The sequence below is a fragment of the Lithobates pipiens genome, unplaced genomic scaffold (genome assembly GCF_037356315.1).
Source record: "Lithobates pipiens isolate NorthernLeopardFrog02 unplaced genomic scaffold, aLitPip1_a1.2 Scaffold_8, whole genome shotgun sequence".
NCBI classification, from domain to species: domain Eukaryota; kingdom Metazoa; phylum Chordata; class Amphibia; order Anura; family Ranidae; genus Lithobates; species Lithobates pipiens.
The window spans coordinates 294,323,843-294,341,705 of NW_027507903.1; the positions used below are offsets into that span (position 1 = coordinate 294,323,843).

General features: G+C 42.1%; 1 protein-coding gene across 3 annotated transcripts in view; it reads right to left on the bottom strand.

Moving 5' to 3' along the window:
- The window catches only part of HK3 (hexokinase 3), a 164,751-nt gene that overhangs the window by 99,286 nt on the left and 47,602 nt on the right, over positions 1-17,863 (bottom strand). For all 3 annotated transcript variants that reach the window (XM_077472476.1, XM_077472475.1, XM_077472477.1), the window contains exon 3: positions 16,549-16,711. In XM_077472476.1, coding sequence (XP_077328602.1) covers positions 16,549-16,711 — 163 coding nt within the window. The remainder of the gene's footprint in view (positions 1-16,548; positions 16,712-17,863) is intronic.

Sequence of the window (17,863 nt, forward strand, 5' to 3'; positions counted from 1 at the left end):
AATGTAAAGGGGTCCAGAGCGCTGTGTAATGTAAAGGGGTCCAGAGGTGCAGTTGTGGAGAGGGGGGTACACAGTAGTGGCAAAAATATATTGAAGGATTCAGAGGTATGCAGGAGGACACAGTGGGCGTTTTTACATTTTATGGTGGGGGGTGCCAGATATAGGATCCGCCCCGGGTGCCAAATGCTCTAGGTACGCCCCTGACCTGCCATCTTTCAGCTGCTTGCATACAGTACTCAGACTCACTGTACGCACAGATTGCAGAATTATTTTCCAGTGCTTGGGTGCTGCTGGGTTTGCTGGCTGTGCCTGGGGTAGCCTCTCCAATGCCTGGGTTCCATAGCCTATTAGCAGGTTATTTAATTATTATGTGTTGGAAGCTTTGTGTGTAGTAGAACACCTTTACTTTCATGGATGAGATCTTTATCATGGAACAGGAAGCAGGATACAGACAAGCACATCCTGTCATTATTTCGCAATATTGAATACACACTACAATACTGCAGTGCCAAGTACTGGCATAGGTCGGTATAATGCATATGTATAGTTCACAGTACATGCTGTCATTTCAACTGATGGAAAGGTCATGAAGGGGGGCATGGTCAGGAGAGCAATATTATTAGCTTGGTTTTAGAAAGGTTTAGTTTAAGGAATTGGTGTGACATCCGTGCTATGCCAGTAATGCGAGAGGAGACTGAAGGAGAGAGGTGAGGAGTAGACACATAGATTTGGATGTCATCAGCATGGAGATGGTATTAAAAGCTGTGTGAGGTCATCAAGTGACCAAGGGAGGAGGTGTAGATTGATGCCTGACATAAATGGTTTGTTCCTAGAAATTTGCTGACACCAACAAACTAAAACTACTCTGTTCTGTCTGATTTGTCTACTATAAAGTTCTGAGTTCATCATCTGTATCAAGCTACTTAAGGCTGGGAGAATACAGTGGGGCACAAGTAATCAAATGCCTCCACTAGAATGTAAAAGGCAATGAAAGCAAGCCATGTTGTTAGGTACACAATTGGCTGACTGATCGCAGGAAGACAGTGCATGCTTCAAAATCAGTTGCATCAAGATTAATCACTGCAACTTCTTTTTCTCTTGTCGACTTCAATGGGAGGAAGTGAATAAAATGCAGTCAACTCGTGTGATCTAATGCAATTTTTGGTTTGGGGCCTTGAAGAACACAAGGCAGCGGTAACTTGTGGCTTTTAGTTACACTTTAACCACTTAAAGACCAGGCCTTTCCTAGCACTTTTTGCTTACAAGTTTAAATCAGTATTTTTTTGCAAGAAAATTACTTAGGCATAGGCAATACAGTAAAAAAATTTTTTACAGGTTACCTGTTTAGAGATACAGAGAAGGTCCAGCACTAAAATTATTGCTCTAACATTCTCGGCGATACCTTACATGTGTGGTACGGACACCAATTACATATGTAACCTATGTATGCGTTAGCTTCTGCATGCAAACACAGGGTGCTGTTAAAAAAAAAAAAAGTCGTCATTTTATTCTGTACCTTTAATTTACTCTCTCTTTTTTTTTTTTTTTTAAATCACTTTTTTTCTATTATAAAGGAATGTAAACATCCCTTGTAATAAAAATAAGGATGACAGGTCCTCTTTATGGTGTCACCATCACATCTTTTCTCCCTTTGGTGGAAACTGTAAGCCCCGAGAAACACTGGCGAGCGGTGGAGGGGGGAGAGCAAGGCATTCCAGCAGCTTATGAGCCACTTGGAATGGTTTCACGAGAAAGCCAGCCGGCGGCTGAAGAAAAAAAAAAATTTAATACCAACCACTTGAAAACTGCAACGTATATACGCATTTGCTGATGCTTTTCTGTTGACTTCTATAGTGGGGGGGAAGTCCTGACATAAAAAAAAAAAAAAAAAAAAAAAAAAAACTAAAAACGGCATGCAGCTCAAAGTGTCCTCTTTTAAGGAGGAAGGATTTTTTTATTTATTTTTATTTTTTATTTATTTTTTTTATGCACATTCATGATGCTTACCAAGGTGGGTGCAGCATGGGTCAGATTCCAAAACAAAAATTTCCACTCCTGTGATTCATAGGAGAAGTATAGCCAAACAAGCTTTGGCTGTACTTCTCCTTTAGCCTAGGTTCACACCTATATGTGGTTCGCATGGTAGGAGATTGTGAATGGCTCTCTATGAAGACAGTCCCCATATCTCCGATGTGTCTCGGTGTGAATTTGCACAGGGGTCCTTGGTACATTTTAGGTCTGAAGTCAGTCCAAAAATTCAGGCGGAAACAGTGAACGGAATGGACCCCTGCTGTGAGCCGCACACAGAAATAGCATGACCCCGGCCTTAAATTAATGAGCATGTTTGGCAAGTAAGGACAAGGCAGTAGCACTTAACATGCTCCTGTAACAAGATATGCTCATACACTTGACCCATACATGTGACAAATTACACAGCATATTTGAAGTTCAACTACACCTTTGAGACCATGTTGTTATGTTACACCCACATTTAGGATGTAACTTGGCTACACCCCCCCAGACAGCATGCAGGGGTTCTTCTCCCCCACAGCAGTTGTCACTTTTGAATTGCCCTCCAATGTGTGGGGCCCCGCTCGCACAGCTGCATAATTCTTTCAGAGATTTGTAAATGAATAATTGAACTACATGTCCCATGTTCCACCACAGTAGATAGACTTCTAACGGAGCACACGTGCAGCGATTACCACGAAGGATGAGCTCCAGCGTGTTCGCACACTCCACGTGCAGAGCCTGCCAGGAAGTCAGCGCAGATCACAGGCAGTGAGACATTGCCCGATATATATATATATATATAGAGTGTGAGTGTGAGTGTGTTGCCCACAATCCACTGATCATAGTTACAATGCTTTGCTGGCTCATTTGCAAAAAAATAAAAAACACCACTTTTTATTTTGCTGCAAATATAAGCACATCGATTATTGTTTTTTCAAAGGGTGAGCATAGCCTTTAAAAGCATAATCTACATCAAACACAATATACATTTCAACTAAGAATCAATCATCTAGTGGCACACAAGCAAAATCTATCATGCAACAAAAGAAAAGAGGAAATAACTAAGCAATATCTTGCTAAACTTCCTGAAACCGTTCAGTAAATGGTGAGCAATGTTTGGAGATTACAGCTAGTTCACTACAAAACATCCAGACTGCAGTTGTTCTAGGAATGACTATGTACAGAACCAAGAGCAGTAACACAAAACTACAAACACATCACTCACAGAAGCAGCAGAGGCAATGAGGGCAGGTTACATTTTCCACCCCACAGCATGTTTACCCTTATGTAATTACTGCATGTGATCCAGCTGATGTTTAACCCCATGCTTGCTAAATGTTCTAAATGAATTCTATAATCATGTAAGAATCTCTATTCTTGAAATCCACAAGAGGTGCTGAAGGAGTAGAGCAGCAAAACTAAGGCCGGGTTCACACTAGCTGCAGCTCACAGCATGCGGTCCTGTGCGTCTCTGTTCTCCGTTTCAAGTGCAAAACAGGTTCGAATTTTTGTCTGAATTCAGAACTGAAACTGAGCTAAAGACGAAGAGGACCCTTTTCCAGCGTGGACCCCAGCCTCCCCCGGAGGTGTGTGAGCCGGCTCCATTGAGAGCCGGTCACACTCTCCTGTCCAGCGAATTGGATGCGTGGAAAGCTGCATCCATTTCATATCAGTGTGAACCCAGCCTTAAGCCTCATGGACATTTTTTCAGCTGCTCCTAGGAGCGTTTTCAGAAAAAAAAACCCACAGCCAGTGTGTCCAGGAGAAGCACAGTTTTGGCAGAAAAAAACACGACGCGTGTAAACGCGCCAAAGTTTGCCACTTGGATGTTAATTCATTTCAGTGGCCCAGAATAAAATATTATTCTGTCCAATTAACTGCTTCAGCCCCAGAAGATTTTACCCCCTTCCTGAGCAGAGCACTTTTTGCGATTCGACACTGCGTCGCTTTAACTGACAATTGTACCGTCATGCGATGTGGCACCCAAACAAAATTGACGTCCCTTTTTACCCACAAATAGAGCTTTATTTTGGTGGTATTTGATGACCTCTGCGGTTTTTATTTTTTGCACTATAAACAAAAAAAAGCAACAATTTTGAAAAAAACGCAATATTTTTAACTTTTTGCTATAATAAATATCCCTCAAAAATATATATAAAAAAAACGATTTTTTTTCCTCAGTTTAGGCTAATATGTATTCTTCTACATGATTTTGCTAAAAAAAATAAGCGTATATTGATTGGTTTGTTAGCGTAAGTTATAGCATTAACAAAATAGGGGATAGATTTATAGCATTTTTATTATTACATTTTTTTTACTAGTAATAGCAGCGATCTGCAATTTTTATCATGACTGCGACATTATGGCGGACACGTTGGATAATTCTGACACATTTTTGGGACCATTGGCATTAATACAGCGATCAGTGCGATTAAAAATGCATTGATTACTGTAAAAATGTCACTGGCAGTGAAGGGGTTAACACTAGAGGGCAGTGAATGGGTTAATGTGTTCCCTAGTTTGTGTTCTAACTGCAGGGAGATGGGACTGTGCAGGGAAGATAACAGATCACTGTTCATAATTTGTATGAACAGACGATCTGTCACTTCTCCCCCCAGAGAACTGGAAACTGTGTTTACACACACAGTTCCGGGTTCTCCATGTCGACCCTGGCGGTGATCGAGACCGCCGGGCACTCGCATCGGCTCGGGGGTGAGCGCCCCCTAGTGGCCACAGGGCAAAGTGGTGTTATTTAACGTCGTTTGACCTAGCCGTGCCATTCTGCCGCAGTTCAACTGCGGCAGCTGGTCGGCAAGTGGTTAAATAAATGAATGTCCAAGAGCTTGATGTGCTTAAACGCATTACATTCATTTTTCTGCCATAACGCTGCTGCCAGGGAGGGATATGCTTTCTTCATATTTCACGTGTGAGGTTTACCACCACTTTAAAGCTTCTGTGTGGCAATAAAAACAGAAATGTATTTTTTAAACCTCATAAATAAAAAAAAAAAAAAAAAAAAAACGATTTTATCTTCCTTGAATCAGTCGATCCTCCTCCATTTGTGATTCACATGGCTCCCTTTCCCAGAAACTGCAGCCAAAAGTAGGAGGATTTCAGCAGCTCAGTCAGTTTTGCCAATTCAGAAAGCAGTGGGCAGCCCTAGGTGAGGCCAGCTGCTAATTGACAGCTACTTTTTCCTTAATTTCACCCGGTGATCCTGCCAGTAACATACTTGCTGTCTTAGGGTGACTGCATTCTGGATGAAGCAGTAAATCAGACACCTTTGGACAGCAACATTGTCAGTCTGGGGAGAGGGTCGCTAGGCCAGGTTCACGCTATAAGAAAATTGGGCAAACGATTGGCTGTTTTTTTTTTTTTATGTTTCACAGCAAGTCGGAATCAAGGATAGAAATAATGTACCAAAATTCTCATACAGCAAAAGCTTTTTTTGTTATTTATTGCTTCTGATCATGCGTAGTTTTTTTTTTTTTGCATCTGATATTTCTTGTACAAAAACTGTACACGTTAAACAAAAATCATTTGTTCCATTCCTGTACGAGAACATTTTTGGAGTTTGTCTCTTAAAGCGGAGTTCCACCCAAAAAGGGAACTTCAGCTTTAAGGGAAGGTGACCCCCTGACATGCCACATTTGGCATGCCATTTTTTTTAAGGGGGGAAGAGGAAACTCTCGTTCCTTAGAGGGTTCTAGCTCCCACTTCCTCTTGGCGCTCCACGGCGCCAGAAGGGTGATCACCTCTCCCCACTCCCTTTTGGCAATCATCTGGGACATGTCACAGGCCCCAGATGATTGCCCGGCCTGTCACAGCGCGCAATGCGGCTTGTGCATGCGCAGTGCATGCTTGGCTGTGAAGGCACAGCCAGGCACCCGTAGTGATAATGCCGGCACCACACAAAGGAGGGGGAGACGAGCGGGGCTTCATTCCCCCACATCGCTGAACCATGGGACAGGTAAGTGTCTGATTATTAAAAGTCAACAGCTGCAGTATTTGTAGCTGCTGACTTTAATTATTTTTTTTAAACAGAACTCCGCTTTAAGAAAGTTTTGTTTGGAAGATCGTCCTCAGCTGTCGAAGGTTGTGTACACGCTATCAGAAAATTGTACGATTGTTCCTTGGACAAAAATGTTTGCCAGATATTCTTATAGTGTGTACAAGCCATTATACTAGCATTTACCGTATATACTCGAGTATAAGCCGAGATTTTCAGCCTCTTTTTTGAGGCTGAAAGTGCCCCCTCGGCTTATACTCGAGTCACCGCTGTCTGACTGCTCGATCAGCGTATCGAGCAGACAGACGGCGGACATTAAAATTCAAAAGCCGCGCCTCCTTCTCCGCCTCCGCCTGTGATAGGCGGAACACTGAATTTCCCAGCAGTCAGTGTTCCGCCTATCACGGACATCCGCTCATTCTCATACTACGGACGACGATGAGAGGATGTCCGTGATAGGCGGAACACAGGCTGCTGGGAAATTGAGTGTTCCGCCTATCACAGGCGGAGGCGGAGGCGCGGCTTTTGAATTGTAGAATGGCCGCCGAGAAGAGCGGCGATCCATCGGCACGACACGGGACGGAGGAGGCACGGGACGGAGGAGGCACGGGACGGAGGAGGCACGGGACGGAGGAGGCTCGGGACGGAGGAGGCTCGGGACGGAGGAGGCTCGGGACGGAGGCTCGGGACGGAGGCTCGGGACACAGGTAGGCTGGACACACACACAAGGCTGCACGGACACACACACAGGGATGGATGGATGGACACACACACACACACACACACACAGGGATGGATGGATGGATGGATGGATACACACACACACACACACACAGGGATGGATGGATGGATACACACACACACACACACACACACAGGGATGGATGGATGGATGGATGGATGGATACACACACACACACACACACACACACACAGGGATGGATGGATGGATGGATGGATACACACACACACACACACACACACACACACAGGGATGGATGGATGGATGGACACACACACAGGGATGGATGGACGGACACACACACAGGGATGGATGGATGGATGGACACACACACAGGGATGGATGGACGGACACACACACAGGGATGGACGGACACACAGGGATGGACAGCCATGTCTCACCCTCGGCTTATACACGAGTCAATAAGTTTTCCAGTTTTTTGGGGGTAAATTGGGGGCCTCGGCTTATATTCGGGTCGGCCTATACTCGAGTATATACGGTAGATGGATTTGACTAAAAATTTAAAGCTGACCTCCAGCTAACACTTTATAAGCAGTTACAGAAAAAAAAAACATTTCCTTTTGGGATAAAGGTTTTACATTAATGAATAAAAGCTGAGCATTGTAAGCACCCTTATGAGTGTTAAATGGTTTTGTCTCAACCCTTTGTTGTAAAAGTTGTAAAGTCTCAAGGTTTTTCACCTTTATGGATTCTATCCATTAAGGGGAAAAACCTTTTGTGGTGCAGCTGCCCCCAGAGCCCCCTTTTACTTACCTGAACCTGATCTTTCCAGTGATGGGGACCAGCACAGCAGCTCCAGCCACTGTCTTGGGTCCATATTGGATAGATTGCTAGCAGCTGGAGCAATTGTTGACACGGGAGCCGGGGTGCGGGGCCAAGTACTGCTGCCTGTGTCAATGAATGCAGCAGCATGACTCAGGAGCACGCCTGCATGAGTATCCCATGGAAAGCCGCTCTCCATAGGGGCACTGGATGTGGAGGAGGAGCCAGGAGCGCCACTGGGGGACCCCAGAAGAGAACGTTTGAGGCCAATTTGCGCAGAACCCTTGCACAGAGGAGGTACCGTATATACTCGAGTATAGGCCGACCCTAATATAAGCGACCCACCTAATTTTACCACATAAAACTGGGAAAACGTATTGACTCGAGTATAAGCCTAGGGTGTGAAATGTAGCAGCTACTTGGTAAACAATGCCCTCCTGCAGCCTCTCTGTGCCCATCTGCAGCCTCACTGTGCCCATGTGTATCATCAATGCTGATCTGCAGCCTCACTGTGCTCATCTACAGCCTCACTGTGCCCATTTGCAGCCTCACTGTGCCCATTTGCAGCTTCATTGTGCCCATCTGTATCCTCACTATGCCCATCTGCAGCTGTACCCTTGATAACTAAAACAGCGGGTGTTTCCTGCTGTCATGCAGTCTGTTTGGCGGCCGTCCATTATAACAAAGCCCCGTCTCCTCCTCATCCGTGATAGACAGAACATTGATACAATGCTGGGAAACTGTATCAGTGTTCCGTCTATCAAGGACAAGGAGGAGGCGGGGCTTTGTTACAATGGACGGCCGCTGAACAGACTGCATGACACAGCAGGGGTCACCTGCTGTTTTAGTTATCAAGGGTACAGCTGTAAATGGGCACAGTGAGGCTGCAGATGGCCACAATGAGGCTGCACCCTCACTTGAGTATAAGCTGAGGGGGGGGGGGTTTTCAGCCTAAAAAATGTGCTGAAAAATTTGGCTTTTACTCGAGTATATACGGTAAGTATAACACAAAATTTTTTTATAAAAAAACCTTTACAATCACTTTAACTGCTACTTGGACAACTTGCTCTGTTAAACAAAGTTGCAATATATGCAATATACCAGACTTACTGGCTGGATCAACAGGTGAAAATAAAGGAAAACAGCTTAGAAAATGAAAACTAATGCAGCCACCACATCAAAGAATTGGGTAGTCATTTTCTAGAATGCTGACAGCAGAAATGTCCAAACTTTTCTAAGAAATGTATAATGGTTTGTTTTGCTTTTGACCAAACCTTTTATTTTCTCCAATATGGGTAGGAAATGTAATGCAAAATTTGAACATTTTTCCTGTGTGTTATATAAAAAAAGTTTAAATGACGGTTGACTTCATGACTTTATGATTGCATGGCTGAGCACAGGAGCAAAGAAAGAGAGATGAGAGGAAATGATACATTTTCCAAGAGTACAAACTACAGGATACTGTTACAATATTGTTGCACAGTTGACCACACAGCACAGCTGATGTTAAATGGCAGATCTACCAAGAGAGATGTTATTTGTCGTCATCTGTCAACCTTTCTAATGTTTAAATAAAAAATAAAAGCCCTACCAAAGAACAGGCACCACATGGCGGCTGGTATTCATTTTATAAACTTGAAAAGTCTGCCTTGAGGATTCAGGTGTTCTCATCTCTAGAGGGATCAGCTTCTCTGGCTTTGAATAAAAGCCTCGGTTTCTGCCTTTCCTACTCCTGTTCACTTTAAGATTTTGTGTTTAAATGTCTAGTATAGTAACAGAAACTTTTATCTTTGTATGTGTTCCACAGTGATCATCATCTTCATGTGACCTCCTTAAGGAAACGCTAGGCACACCGGTGGGACCAACTGATCTTTGAATTGTAGATGTCGAGATCCTGGAAGAACCATCTTTTGATAACAGAGGCTCATGACAGAGTTAACAAGAATGGCTCGGAGGCTCCCCCACTTTACAGTTTCCTTCAAAGAATTAGATGTTCCATTTTATTTTTGCAGAAGTTAACAGGCCAGGCCATCCAACATTTATGGAGTGCCATTGTGGTTGTTCCACCACTGGGATACTTCAATTGTTCCCTTCTGCCGATAGGGTTATCTTCTAGTTGTTTCTCTTGCAGAACATATAAAAGCACATGCATATTACAACTGTTTGCTTATATGGCAAGCAGAGAATGTTATGAAGTTAGGGTGGGGGGGGGGGGGGGTGGTTTGGTGGTCTTCACACAGAGGGTCTAGTCCAGTGATGGCAAACCTTGGCACCCCAGATGTTTTGGAACTACATTTCCCATGATGCTCTAGCACTCTGCAGTGTAGTGGAGCATCATGGGAAATGTAGTTCCAAAACATCTGGGGTGCCAAGGTTCGCCATCACTGGTCTAGTCCATGGTATTACTTACTTTGACTAATGTAGAGAATTTTACAGAAAACAGGGGTGCGCATAACCACACACCAAAGCCACAGCAGTGAGGCGAGTGTTGTGATTGACGATGGATCTATACCCAGGGACATTTTTTTTTTTTTTTCAAATAAAGGATTTGTCAAAAACTCGTGTTATGTCTTTACTCAAGTTTTACACTATTTTGGTAAATGAGTAGTACCCCATACTCATTCACATGGGGTGGCGGGATCTGGGAGCCCCCGGGGTTGTGGGGAAGAGATCTCTGTCCCCACTGGCATGGGGACAAGGTGCTTTGGGGTGCTGAGGGAAGAGCCCCCTCCCCCTACCCCAAAGCACTCCCCCCCATGTTGAGGGCATGTGGCCTGGCATGGTTCAGGAGGGGGGGGAACTCGCTCGTCCCCCCCTTTCCTTGGCTGCTGGGCTATATGCTTGGTTAAGGGTCTGGTTTTGATTTTGACCTGAAGGGCCTGGTATGGATTGTGGGGAGCCCACGCAGGTTTTTTTACAAAATGATTCATTTCTGCCATTCTTTTGTTTACATTTCAGCTCTCAGCAGGGCAGCTGGCTTCCCGGCCTGCTCCTTAAGAACCCTTTCACACTGAGGCAGTTTCCAGGCATTTTAGCACTAGAAATAGGGCCTGTAAAGCACCTGAAAACTGCCTCCCATTCATTGCAATGGGTGCTTTCACACCCGGGCGGTGCGCTTGCAGGACGTTAGAAAAAGTCCTGCAAGCAGCATCTCTGGGGCGGTTTGGGAGCATCCTAGTCCATTGCAATGAATGGGCAGCACTTCCGAAGCGCCGCTTAAACAGCAGTAAAACTCCGCTAAAATTAGTGTGAAAACAGCCAGCTTTTCCTCACACAGAATTGGAATCGATCGATCATTTTTCGAGAGAATTAATAAAGAAATGAATCTAAACTAAATTCTGAAATAAAATCAACAAGACTAAATTAGTAACATAACAAATCTATACGAATCTAAATACATTTTCCGTCCTGCACATGTCTAGTCTTTACCATTATTGACCTCTTTTTTATTTCATCACTGTTTTTTGGTTGGGAGTGATTGACATATATTTTCTAATTACCCAACCTGCTTTAGTATATTCATGGAGTTAAGACTCCCCATCCTAAGAGTATTGGATAACACATACGTACCCCTGTTTATTTAAGTATATGTGCATGCCACATTAAGGGAAATTTGAATCCACAAAACTAAATAGGCAATAGTTTAAGTACATTTTAGAGAATTTTATGACACAGAAAGAACTTTTCTTGATGTTTTTAAACCTTGTTATGTGTATTTATTGATGGATCTTGAGGATGCATATGGCATTTATACATTTTAATGATATTCTGAAGCTTGTATGATTGCGCCAACAGAGATGTAACTTATAAAATATTTAGAATACCCTTATCTTCCCTGTAAAGTATGCTGATATATGTTATATTTAGCATTGTATGAGAGTATACCTTAATAATTATAGTGTCTGAAAGAGGAAATATTCTTATGCCTGTTTCAACAAGATTCACCTTGCAATCCTGCCTGTTCAGTAAAATTGGTATGGGCAACAAGAACAGTTGTCAATTGGTCATACAGACACCAGAGGACTGAATTTGGCTACAATAATGTATGCACTGTCAAACAGTACTAGATTGAGTAAAAGTAGCTACCCTGCCATTCAAATTACTGCAATCTGCACTTAAGTACCTGACCTAACTTTACCAAGCACAGTAGGGCAGTGAATGCAACATGTTATTGACTGATCATTTATTTTACTGGATTGTTAAAACAGGGTTGCACAAGGCTCAGTAGACCTCAGAAACTCACAAGAGACCAAAGTAAATCTCTGACACACCAATCTTTCTAACATCTGCAGGACACAAGTCTAGGCCCTTGTACACACTCTGACGGAAAATGTCCGATCGGACCGGGTTGTCGGATAATCCAACCGTGTGTGGGCTCCATTGGACTTTTTCCGTCGGAATGTCCGACCAACAAAGTTTGAGAGCTGAATATAAAATTTTCCGACAACATGATCCGATCTGACTTTTTCCGGTCGTTTGTAGATAATTCCGATCGGACAAAGTGTCACGCATGCTCAGATCAAATTACGAGACCAAAGCTATTGGCTACTAGCCTGAACGTAGTCCCGTCGTAACAAACGAACGTCACCATGTTCCGAACGATCGGATTTTCTGACAACTTTGTCCGACCGTGTGTATGCAACACAAGTTTCTGACAAAATCCGTTGGAAAAAATCCGACGGATTTTGTGGTCGGAATGTCCGACCATGTGTACAAGGGCTAATGCCTCGTACACACGATCCGAAAATTGGATGACAGATGCTAGTTGTATATCGAACCTGAAGAGTTTAAAGTAACGGAAATTCTTGTACGACAGAATAAAAAATCGTAAGTGATGTAATGTGCTGTAGTATATTTTCAGACGACAACTGTACTGATTAAATGAAAATTGTACGATCTGGTATCCGTACAAGAAAAATTTTCATGTTTGTCCGATTGGATAATATCGGATGAACTGTCATGATCGGCTCTCGAAAGCTCTGTACTAACGATCCGATTATCGTACAATCACATCGAAAGCGGTATTTTTCGGCCGATTTTTGGATCGATTGTACGTTCCATAAGCCTGCTCAGAAACAATGTTATTTTTGAGCCAAAGAGGAATAAAAAAATTATAGGAACTAAGAAATGCTGCTACAATTTTTTATTATATTAACAGATCTAGATGGCATTTCTGACCTACGATTATATAGAATTTCTACAGAGTTCAATAAAAACTGGCTATGATCAGCCAAGGAAAGTATACTCTAAGTCCAAAAAACATGTTAAAAAATCTGTTTGGCTAACAGTGCCTGCCAGGTAGAACATGGCTCGTCAGTTTCACTGCAACATCAATTTCACACCTGTTTAACTAAAAGGTGCAACAGAGATGTTGTACCATCTGTTGGACATTTCTTGTCTGACAGGTGAGATTTTTTTTTTGTTTGTGCAAGTAAGATATTTTTTTCAAGTTGTGGACAGAATAAGAAATTTTTAAAGCCCCGTCAGTTTTTTTTATACCGTCTGTGTCCTTTTGAATGATCTCCATCTGTCCTGCAGACACAGCAGGAAGTGAGATGAAATTTCTGTATGAGGAGGGGAAGTCCTCTCTTAGCCCTTGTACACACGGTCGGACATTCCGATGGACAATGTCCAATAGGACCGTGTTGTCGGATAATCTCACAGTGTTTGGGCTCCATCAGACTGTTCCGTCGGAGTATCCTACGGACAAAGTTTTCCAGCTGGGCTATGAAATTTTCAGACAACATGATCCGATCGGACTTTGTAGAGAATTCCGATCGGACAAAGTGCCACGCATGCTCAGATCAAATTCCTAGACCAAAGCTATTGGCTACTAGCCTGAACGTAGTCCCGTCCTAACGAAATAACGTCATCACGTTAAGTACGATCGGATTTTCTGACAACTTTGTCCGACTGTGTGTATGCAACAGTTTCGGACAAAATTCAGTCACTTAAATCCCCTTCCTTCCCCATTCTGATGCTCAGTTTGAACTTCAGCAAGTGGCCTTCACCATGTCTAAATGTCTAAATGCATTAAGTTGCTGCCATGTGATTGGCTGATTAGCAATTTGTGTTACCAAGCAATTGAACAGGTGTAACTAGCTGAAAAAGAAAGCAGAAAATGTTCTAATTGCACATTTATCTTGTCACAATACTTTTAAAACTAAAAGAAAGCAAAGCACTAATCAATGCAACGTTAAAATAAAAAAGTTGCACAAAGCATAAATTGTAGTTTATATATGCTTGGTGTTTTGTATTCACACTGGTTGCTATATGTGTTCCTCATCTGATTCATTATGTGTGTTTATAATATATTCATTTTGTATCACAGGAAATCTGCCAAGGGGTGACAGGATAGCCTCTTAAACATTCCTCGCTACTTTGTGACCAGCTTCTTTTTGTAAGACTGTGTTTAAAATAAATGAGGCTTAGCAATCCTTATTGGCAATATTTTTTGCTTGCTGTTTTGCTAATCAAACACATAAAGTAGATCTGTCTGCTCATCCTGAGCCAAGTCATAACTATACAGCTCCATATATGTTTATTGCCAGATCTGAAAAATGGAGCCATTCAATGCTGTAGCTAACTTGTAGATTGCAAACAGGACAGTATAAGCAACCAAAAGAAAAGCTTTTCTGGTCCCAGATCTCTAGTCTTGGTGCGTCCTGCATATAGCGGCTGATTCATTTACACATGTCATTTGTAAGAGATTTTAAGCAATATTAGCTTGTTGGGAAGTCAGCATTTCCTCCAATTTCACACAAACACAGCTATAGCCTTGGTTCTCTCAATGACCTAGCTTAGCAATTTCATTAACCTACAGCAAATGACTTTGGTAGTATGACCTGACCAAGGCATTATCTTAAAAACATCTCACTGTTTTCGTGTTACAGTTATTAACCTCCAAGGATCCTTGAATATCTTTATCTTGGGCACTTCTGGCAAGCCAGTGCTCAGTACATTTCAGCCTTTGCCCCAAATTCACTTTATACTCAAGAAAACAGCTTAGCTTTCATCCTAGAGAATTCGAAGCATCTGGTATGCTACAGCACACCTGCAGCATGAGGATTGTCAGTATATTAACATTTTTTATTATCAATTACCTCTTAATTATATCATTAAATAAAACATATAAACCATAGATTACAAACACTTTTCACTTGAAAACAAAATTTTACTAAGTAGAAAAAGAATTGCGTTAACAAGCGTGAGATACAACAGCTACCAATGCTTGTGGTTGACATCCCGATGACAGCATATGCCCATTGGCTATCACTAGTGTAAAGCAGCTAAAGTAGTAGTAGTAAAGGTTTTTTTTATGCCATTTATGTTCTTTTGAGATTTCCCTTCATGTCCCGTTCCATAGCCAATACAGTAAGTGAGAGAAAAATCCATCCAAAATCAGGAAATCCCCAGTTGTTACCAAAAGTCAACAGTAGTAGATACCCCATTTGAAAAATTTCCCCTATACTTCTGTTTTAGTGACAACCCACAAATGGCATTTTCTTTTACTTTCACTTGGTGACAATGGCAAACAACTTCTGCTAAATCATTGCCCATGAATGCTGCAAACCACGTTCAGCTACCAAACTTTAAAAGAGTCTGTCAATTTGTTTAACCACTTGTCGACCAGCCGCCATCGTTATGCTGTGGCAGATTGGCTCTCCTGCACAAATCGCAAACCGTAGCTGTGCGGCAGCTCACACAGGCACTAGAGCGGGCGGGCGTGCACTTCCGGCGGTGCACTCTCGCTTTCACTGCACATTGCGGTGTGTGCCCATGGGTCAGGCGGACTCGATGTCCACTGGCGGTCCCCGATCGCCTATTACATAGGCAGAATGGGGAACTGCCTTTGTAAATTTTGTCCCTGTTCTGACAGGGCACATGACAGGGATATACTGTTCCCAGTGATCGGGAACAGTAATCTCTGTCATGTACCTGGCAGCCCATCCCCTCTACAGTTAGAACACACCCAGGGAACACATTTAATCTCTTGATCGCCCCCTAGTGTTAATCCCTTCCCTGCCAGTGACATTTGCACAGTAATCAGTGACTATTTATAGCACTGATTACTGTATAAATGTCAGTGGTCCCAAAAAAGTGTCAAAAGTGTCTGATTTGTATGCCGCAATGTCGCAGTCCCACTAAAAATCACGGATTGCCACCATTACTAGTAAAAAAAAAAGTTAAAATGCCATAAACCTATCCCCTATTTTGTAGATGCTATAACTTTTGCTCAAACCAATCAATATACCAAATTTACCAAAAATATATAGAAGAATATATATTGGCCTAAACTGATGAATAAATTATCTTTTATATATGTTTTTTGGAGATATGTATTATAGCAAATAGTAAGAAAAAAAATATTTTTCAAAATTGACGGTCTTTCTTTATAGCGCAAAAATAAAGATCGCAAAGGTGATCCAGTAAAAACAAAAGAAAGCTTTGTGGGAAAAAAATACATCAATTTTGTCTGTGTACAGCACCACCGTGCAATTGTCAGTTAAAGCTACGCAGTGCCATGTCACAAAAAATGGCCTGGTCATTAAGGGGGCAAATCCTTCCGGGGCTGAAGTGATTAATCAGGGCAAAATGGCAGGTTCCTTTGTTAGGCCACTCCCTGTCCTTTGGTACTCTCCTTCTTAGCATTCCCATCACTGTGTTCATCCTTTGAAGCTCTCAGAAATTTCTAGTATTTCCAGGTATGGTACAGCATATGATCCTCACCCTTTACTGCAATGTTGAAGAGTTTAGGGCTACGCAGCTAATCACCAGGGACAAAAACTGTCACACAATAATCTGAAGAGTGCCTGTTTATATTGAACCACTCAACTCAAGACATTCTTTTTTTGCTTTGCATGCCAGACAGCTCTTAATGTGCACCGGAACAGAAGACACATGGACCTCAATCTTATTGCAATCTGAAGAGTACCTGTACAATTTCATCAATATTCTATACTAACACCAAAGTATTTGGAAAATAATTAATATACTATACCTGTGCCATCTGGAGTTGAGCGGACATATGTAGGAAGCATTTTTAAGGTTGACTGCCTCTCTGGATTTACTTGTAGTCCTCTCTCCATATTGTCCAGCATCAAATCCCTCACCTTCTTCAACTGCCCAATGGACAGCGAAAAGGACTGCAAACATCTTTGAACCTATAAAAATGAAATACCATTAGAGTTATTTTTCTCAAAGGAAAACTATTTATTTTTTTATTAGATATATATGGGAAAACTTAGTATCTGTATCTCAATGTGGTTGAGATTTTATGCTAGCAGTTGTTATCTCATGAGGCTAAGTGACTAAAATACAGAGAGACACTAGAGGATAAATCTACAAATCTGTAAAACAGTAACTATAGTACAATAAACATGTAGAAATTGCATAGCCAAAAAAAATAAAAAAATAAAGGTAAATTTAACAATAACAACTAAAATGTATGCTCCATATTGTCCAATGTGTACACATTTTGATAAACCAAAAGTCTGGCATCAAGTGGTGGACATACAATTGATGTATCTTGATTTACTACAGCGGGGTTTTATGGGCTTTATTCAGTCTTCTCTGTTCTTCTCTGCAGCTCTCAGTGGTTTAAAGATAAAAATAAGAATGTGCCCAAAGCTGTTCTCCAGGTAATATGTTACACCTACTTACATAATGTTGTATCTAAATACTTCAAGAAATGAAGCCTTTTCTATTAGATTAAATATTGTACATACCATTTTTTTACAAGTATCAAATTCCATAATTTTTCTGGAAATATGGACCTTATGTCTACCTCTGTCTTATGGTAGACATAATCCCTGAAGATCAAGGTGTCTTGGCTAAAAGCTGGGTCAAAGCAGTTTTTTAATTATTTCTGACAAGGAAGGGATGCTTTTTCATTCATAATAATTGGTTTAGTACTGCTAACATGTTCCCCTCTGATTCATGTAAAGTGAGCATTTCAATGAGGTTCCCTTTAAAGCAGGGGTCTCAAACTGGCGGCCCTCCAGCTGTTGCGAAACTACAAGTCCCATGAGGCATCGCAAAGCTGACATTTACAAGCATGACTCCTACAGGCAGAGGAATGATGGGATTTGTAGTCTCGCAACAGCTGAAGGGCCGCCAGTTTGAGACCCCTGCTTTAAAGGGTAAGTTCAACAGGCAGTAGGCATTTTTGAATCTGGCATTTTAAAGGTCCATAGTGCTAGAAAACTAGTAGCTCTTCTTTAAAATTCCCCCGAATGAGTTTTCAAAACCTTGTCTCAGTGAAAAACTGCAACTGAGACAATATGGAAGAAACGGTGAGGGTCTAGCTATGACTG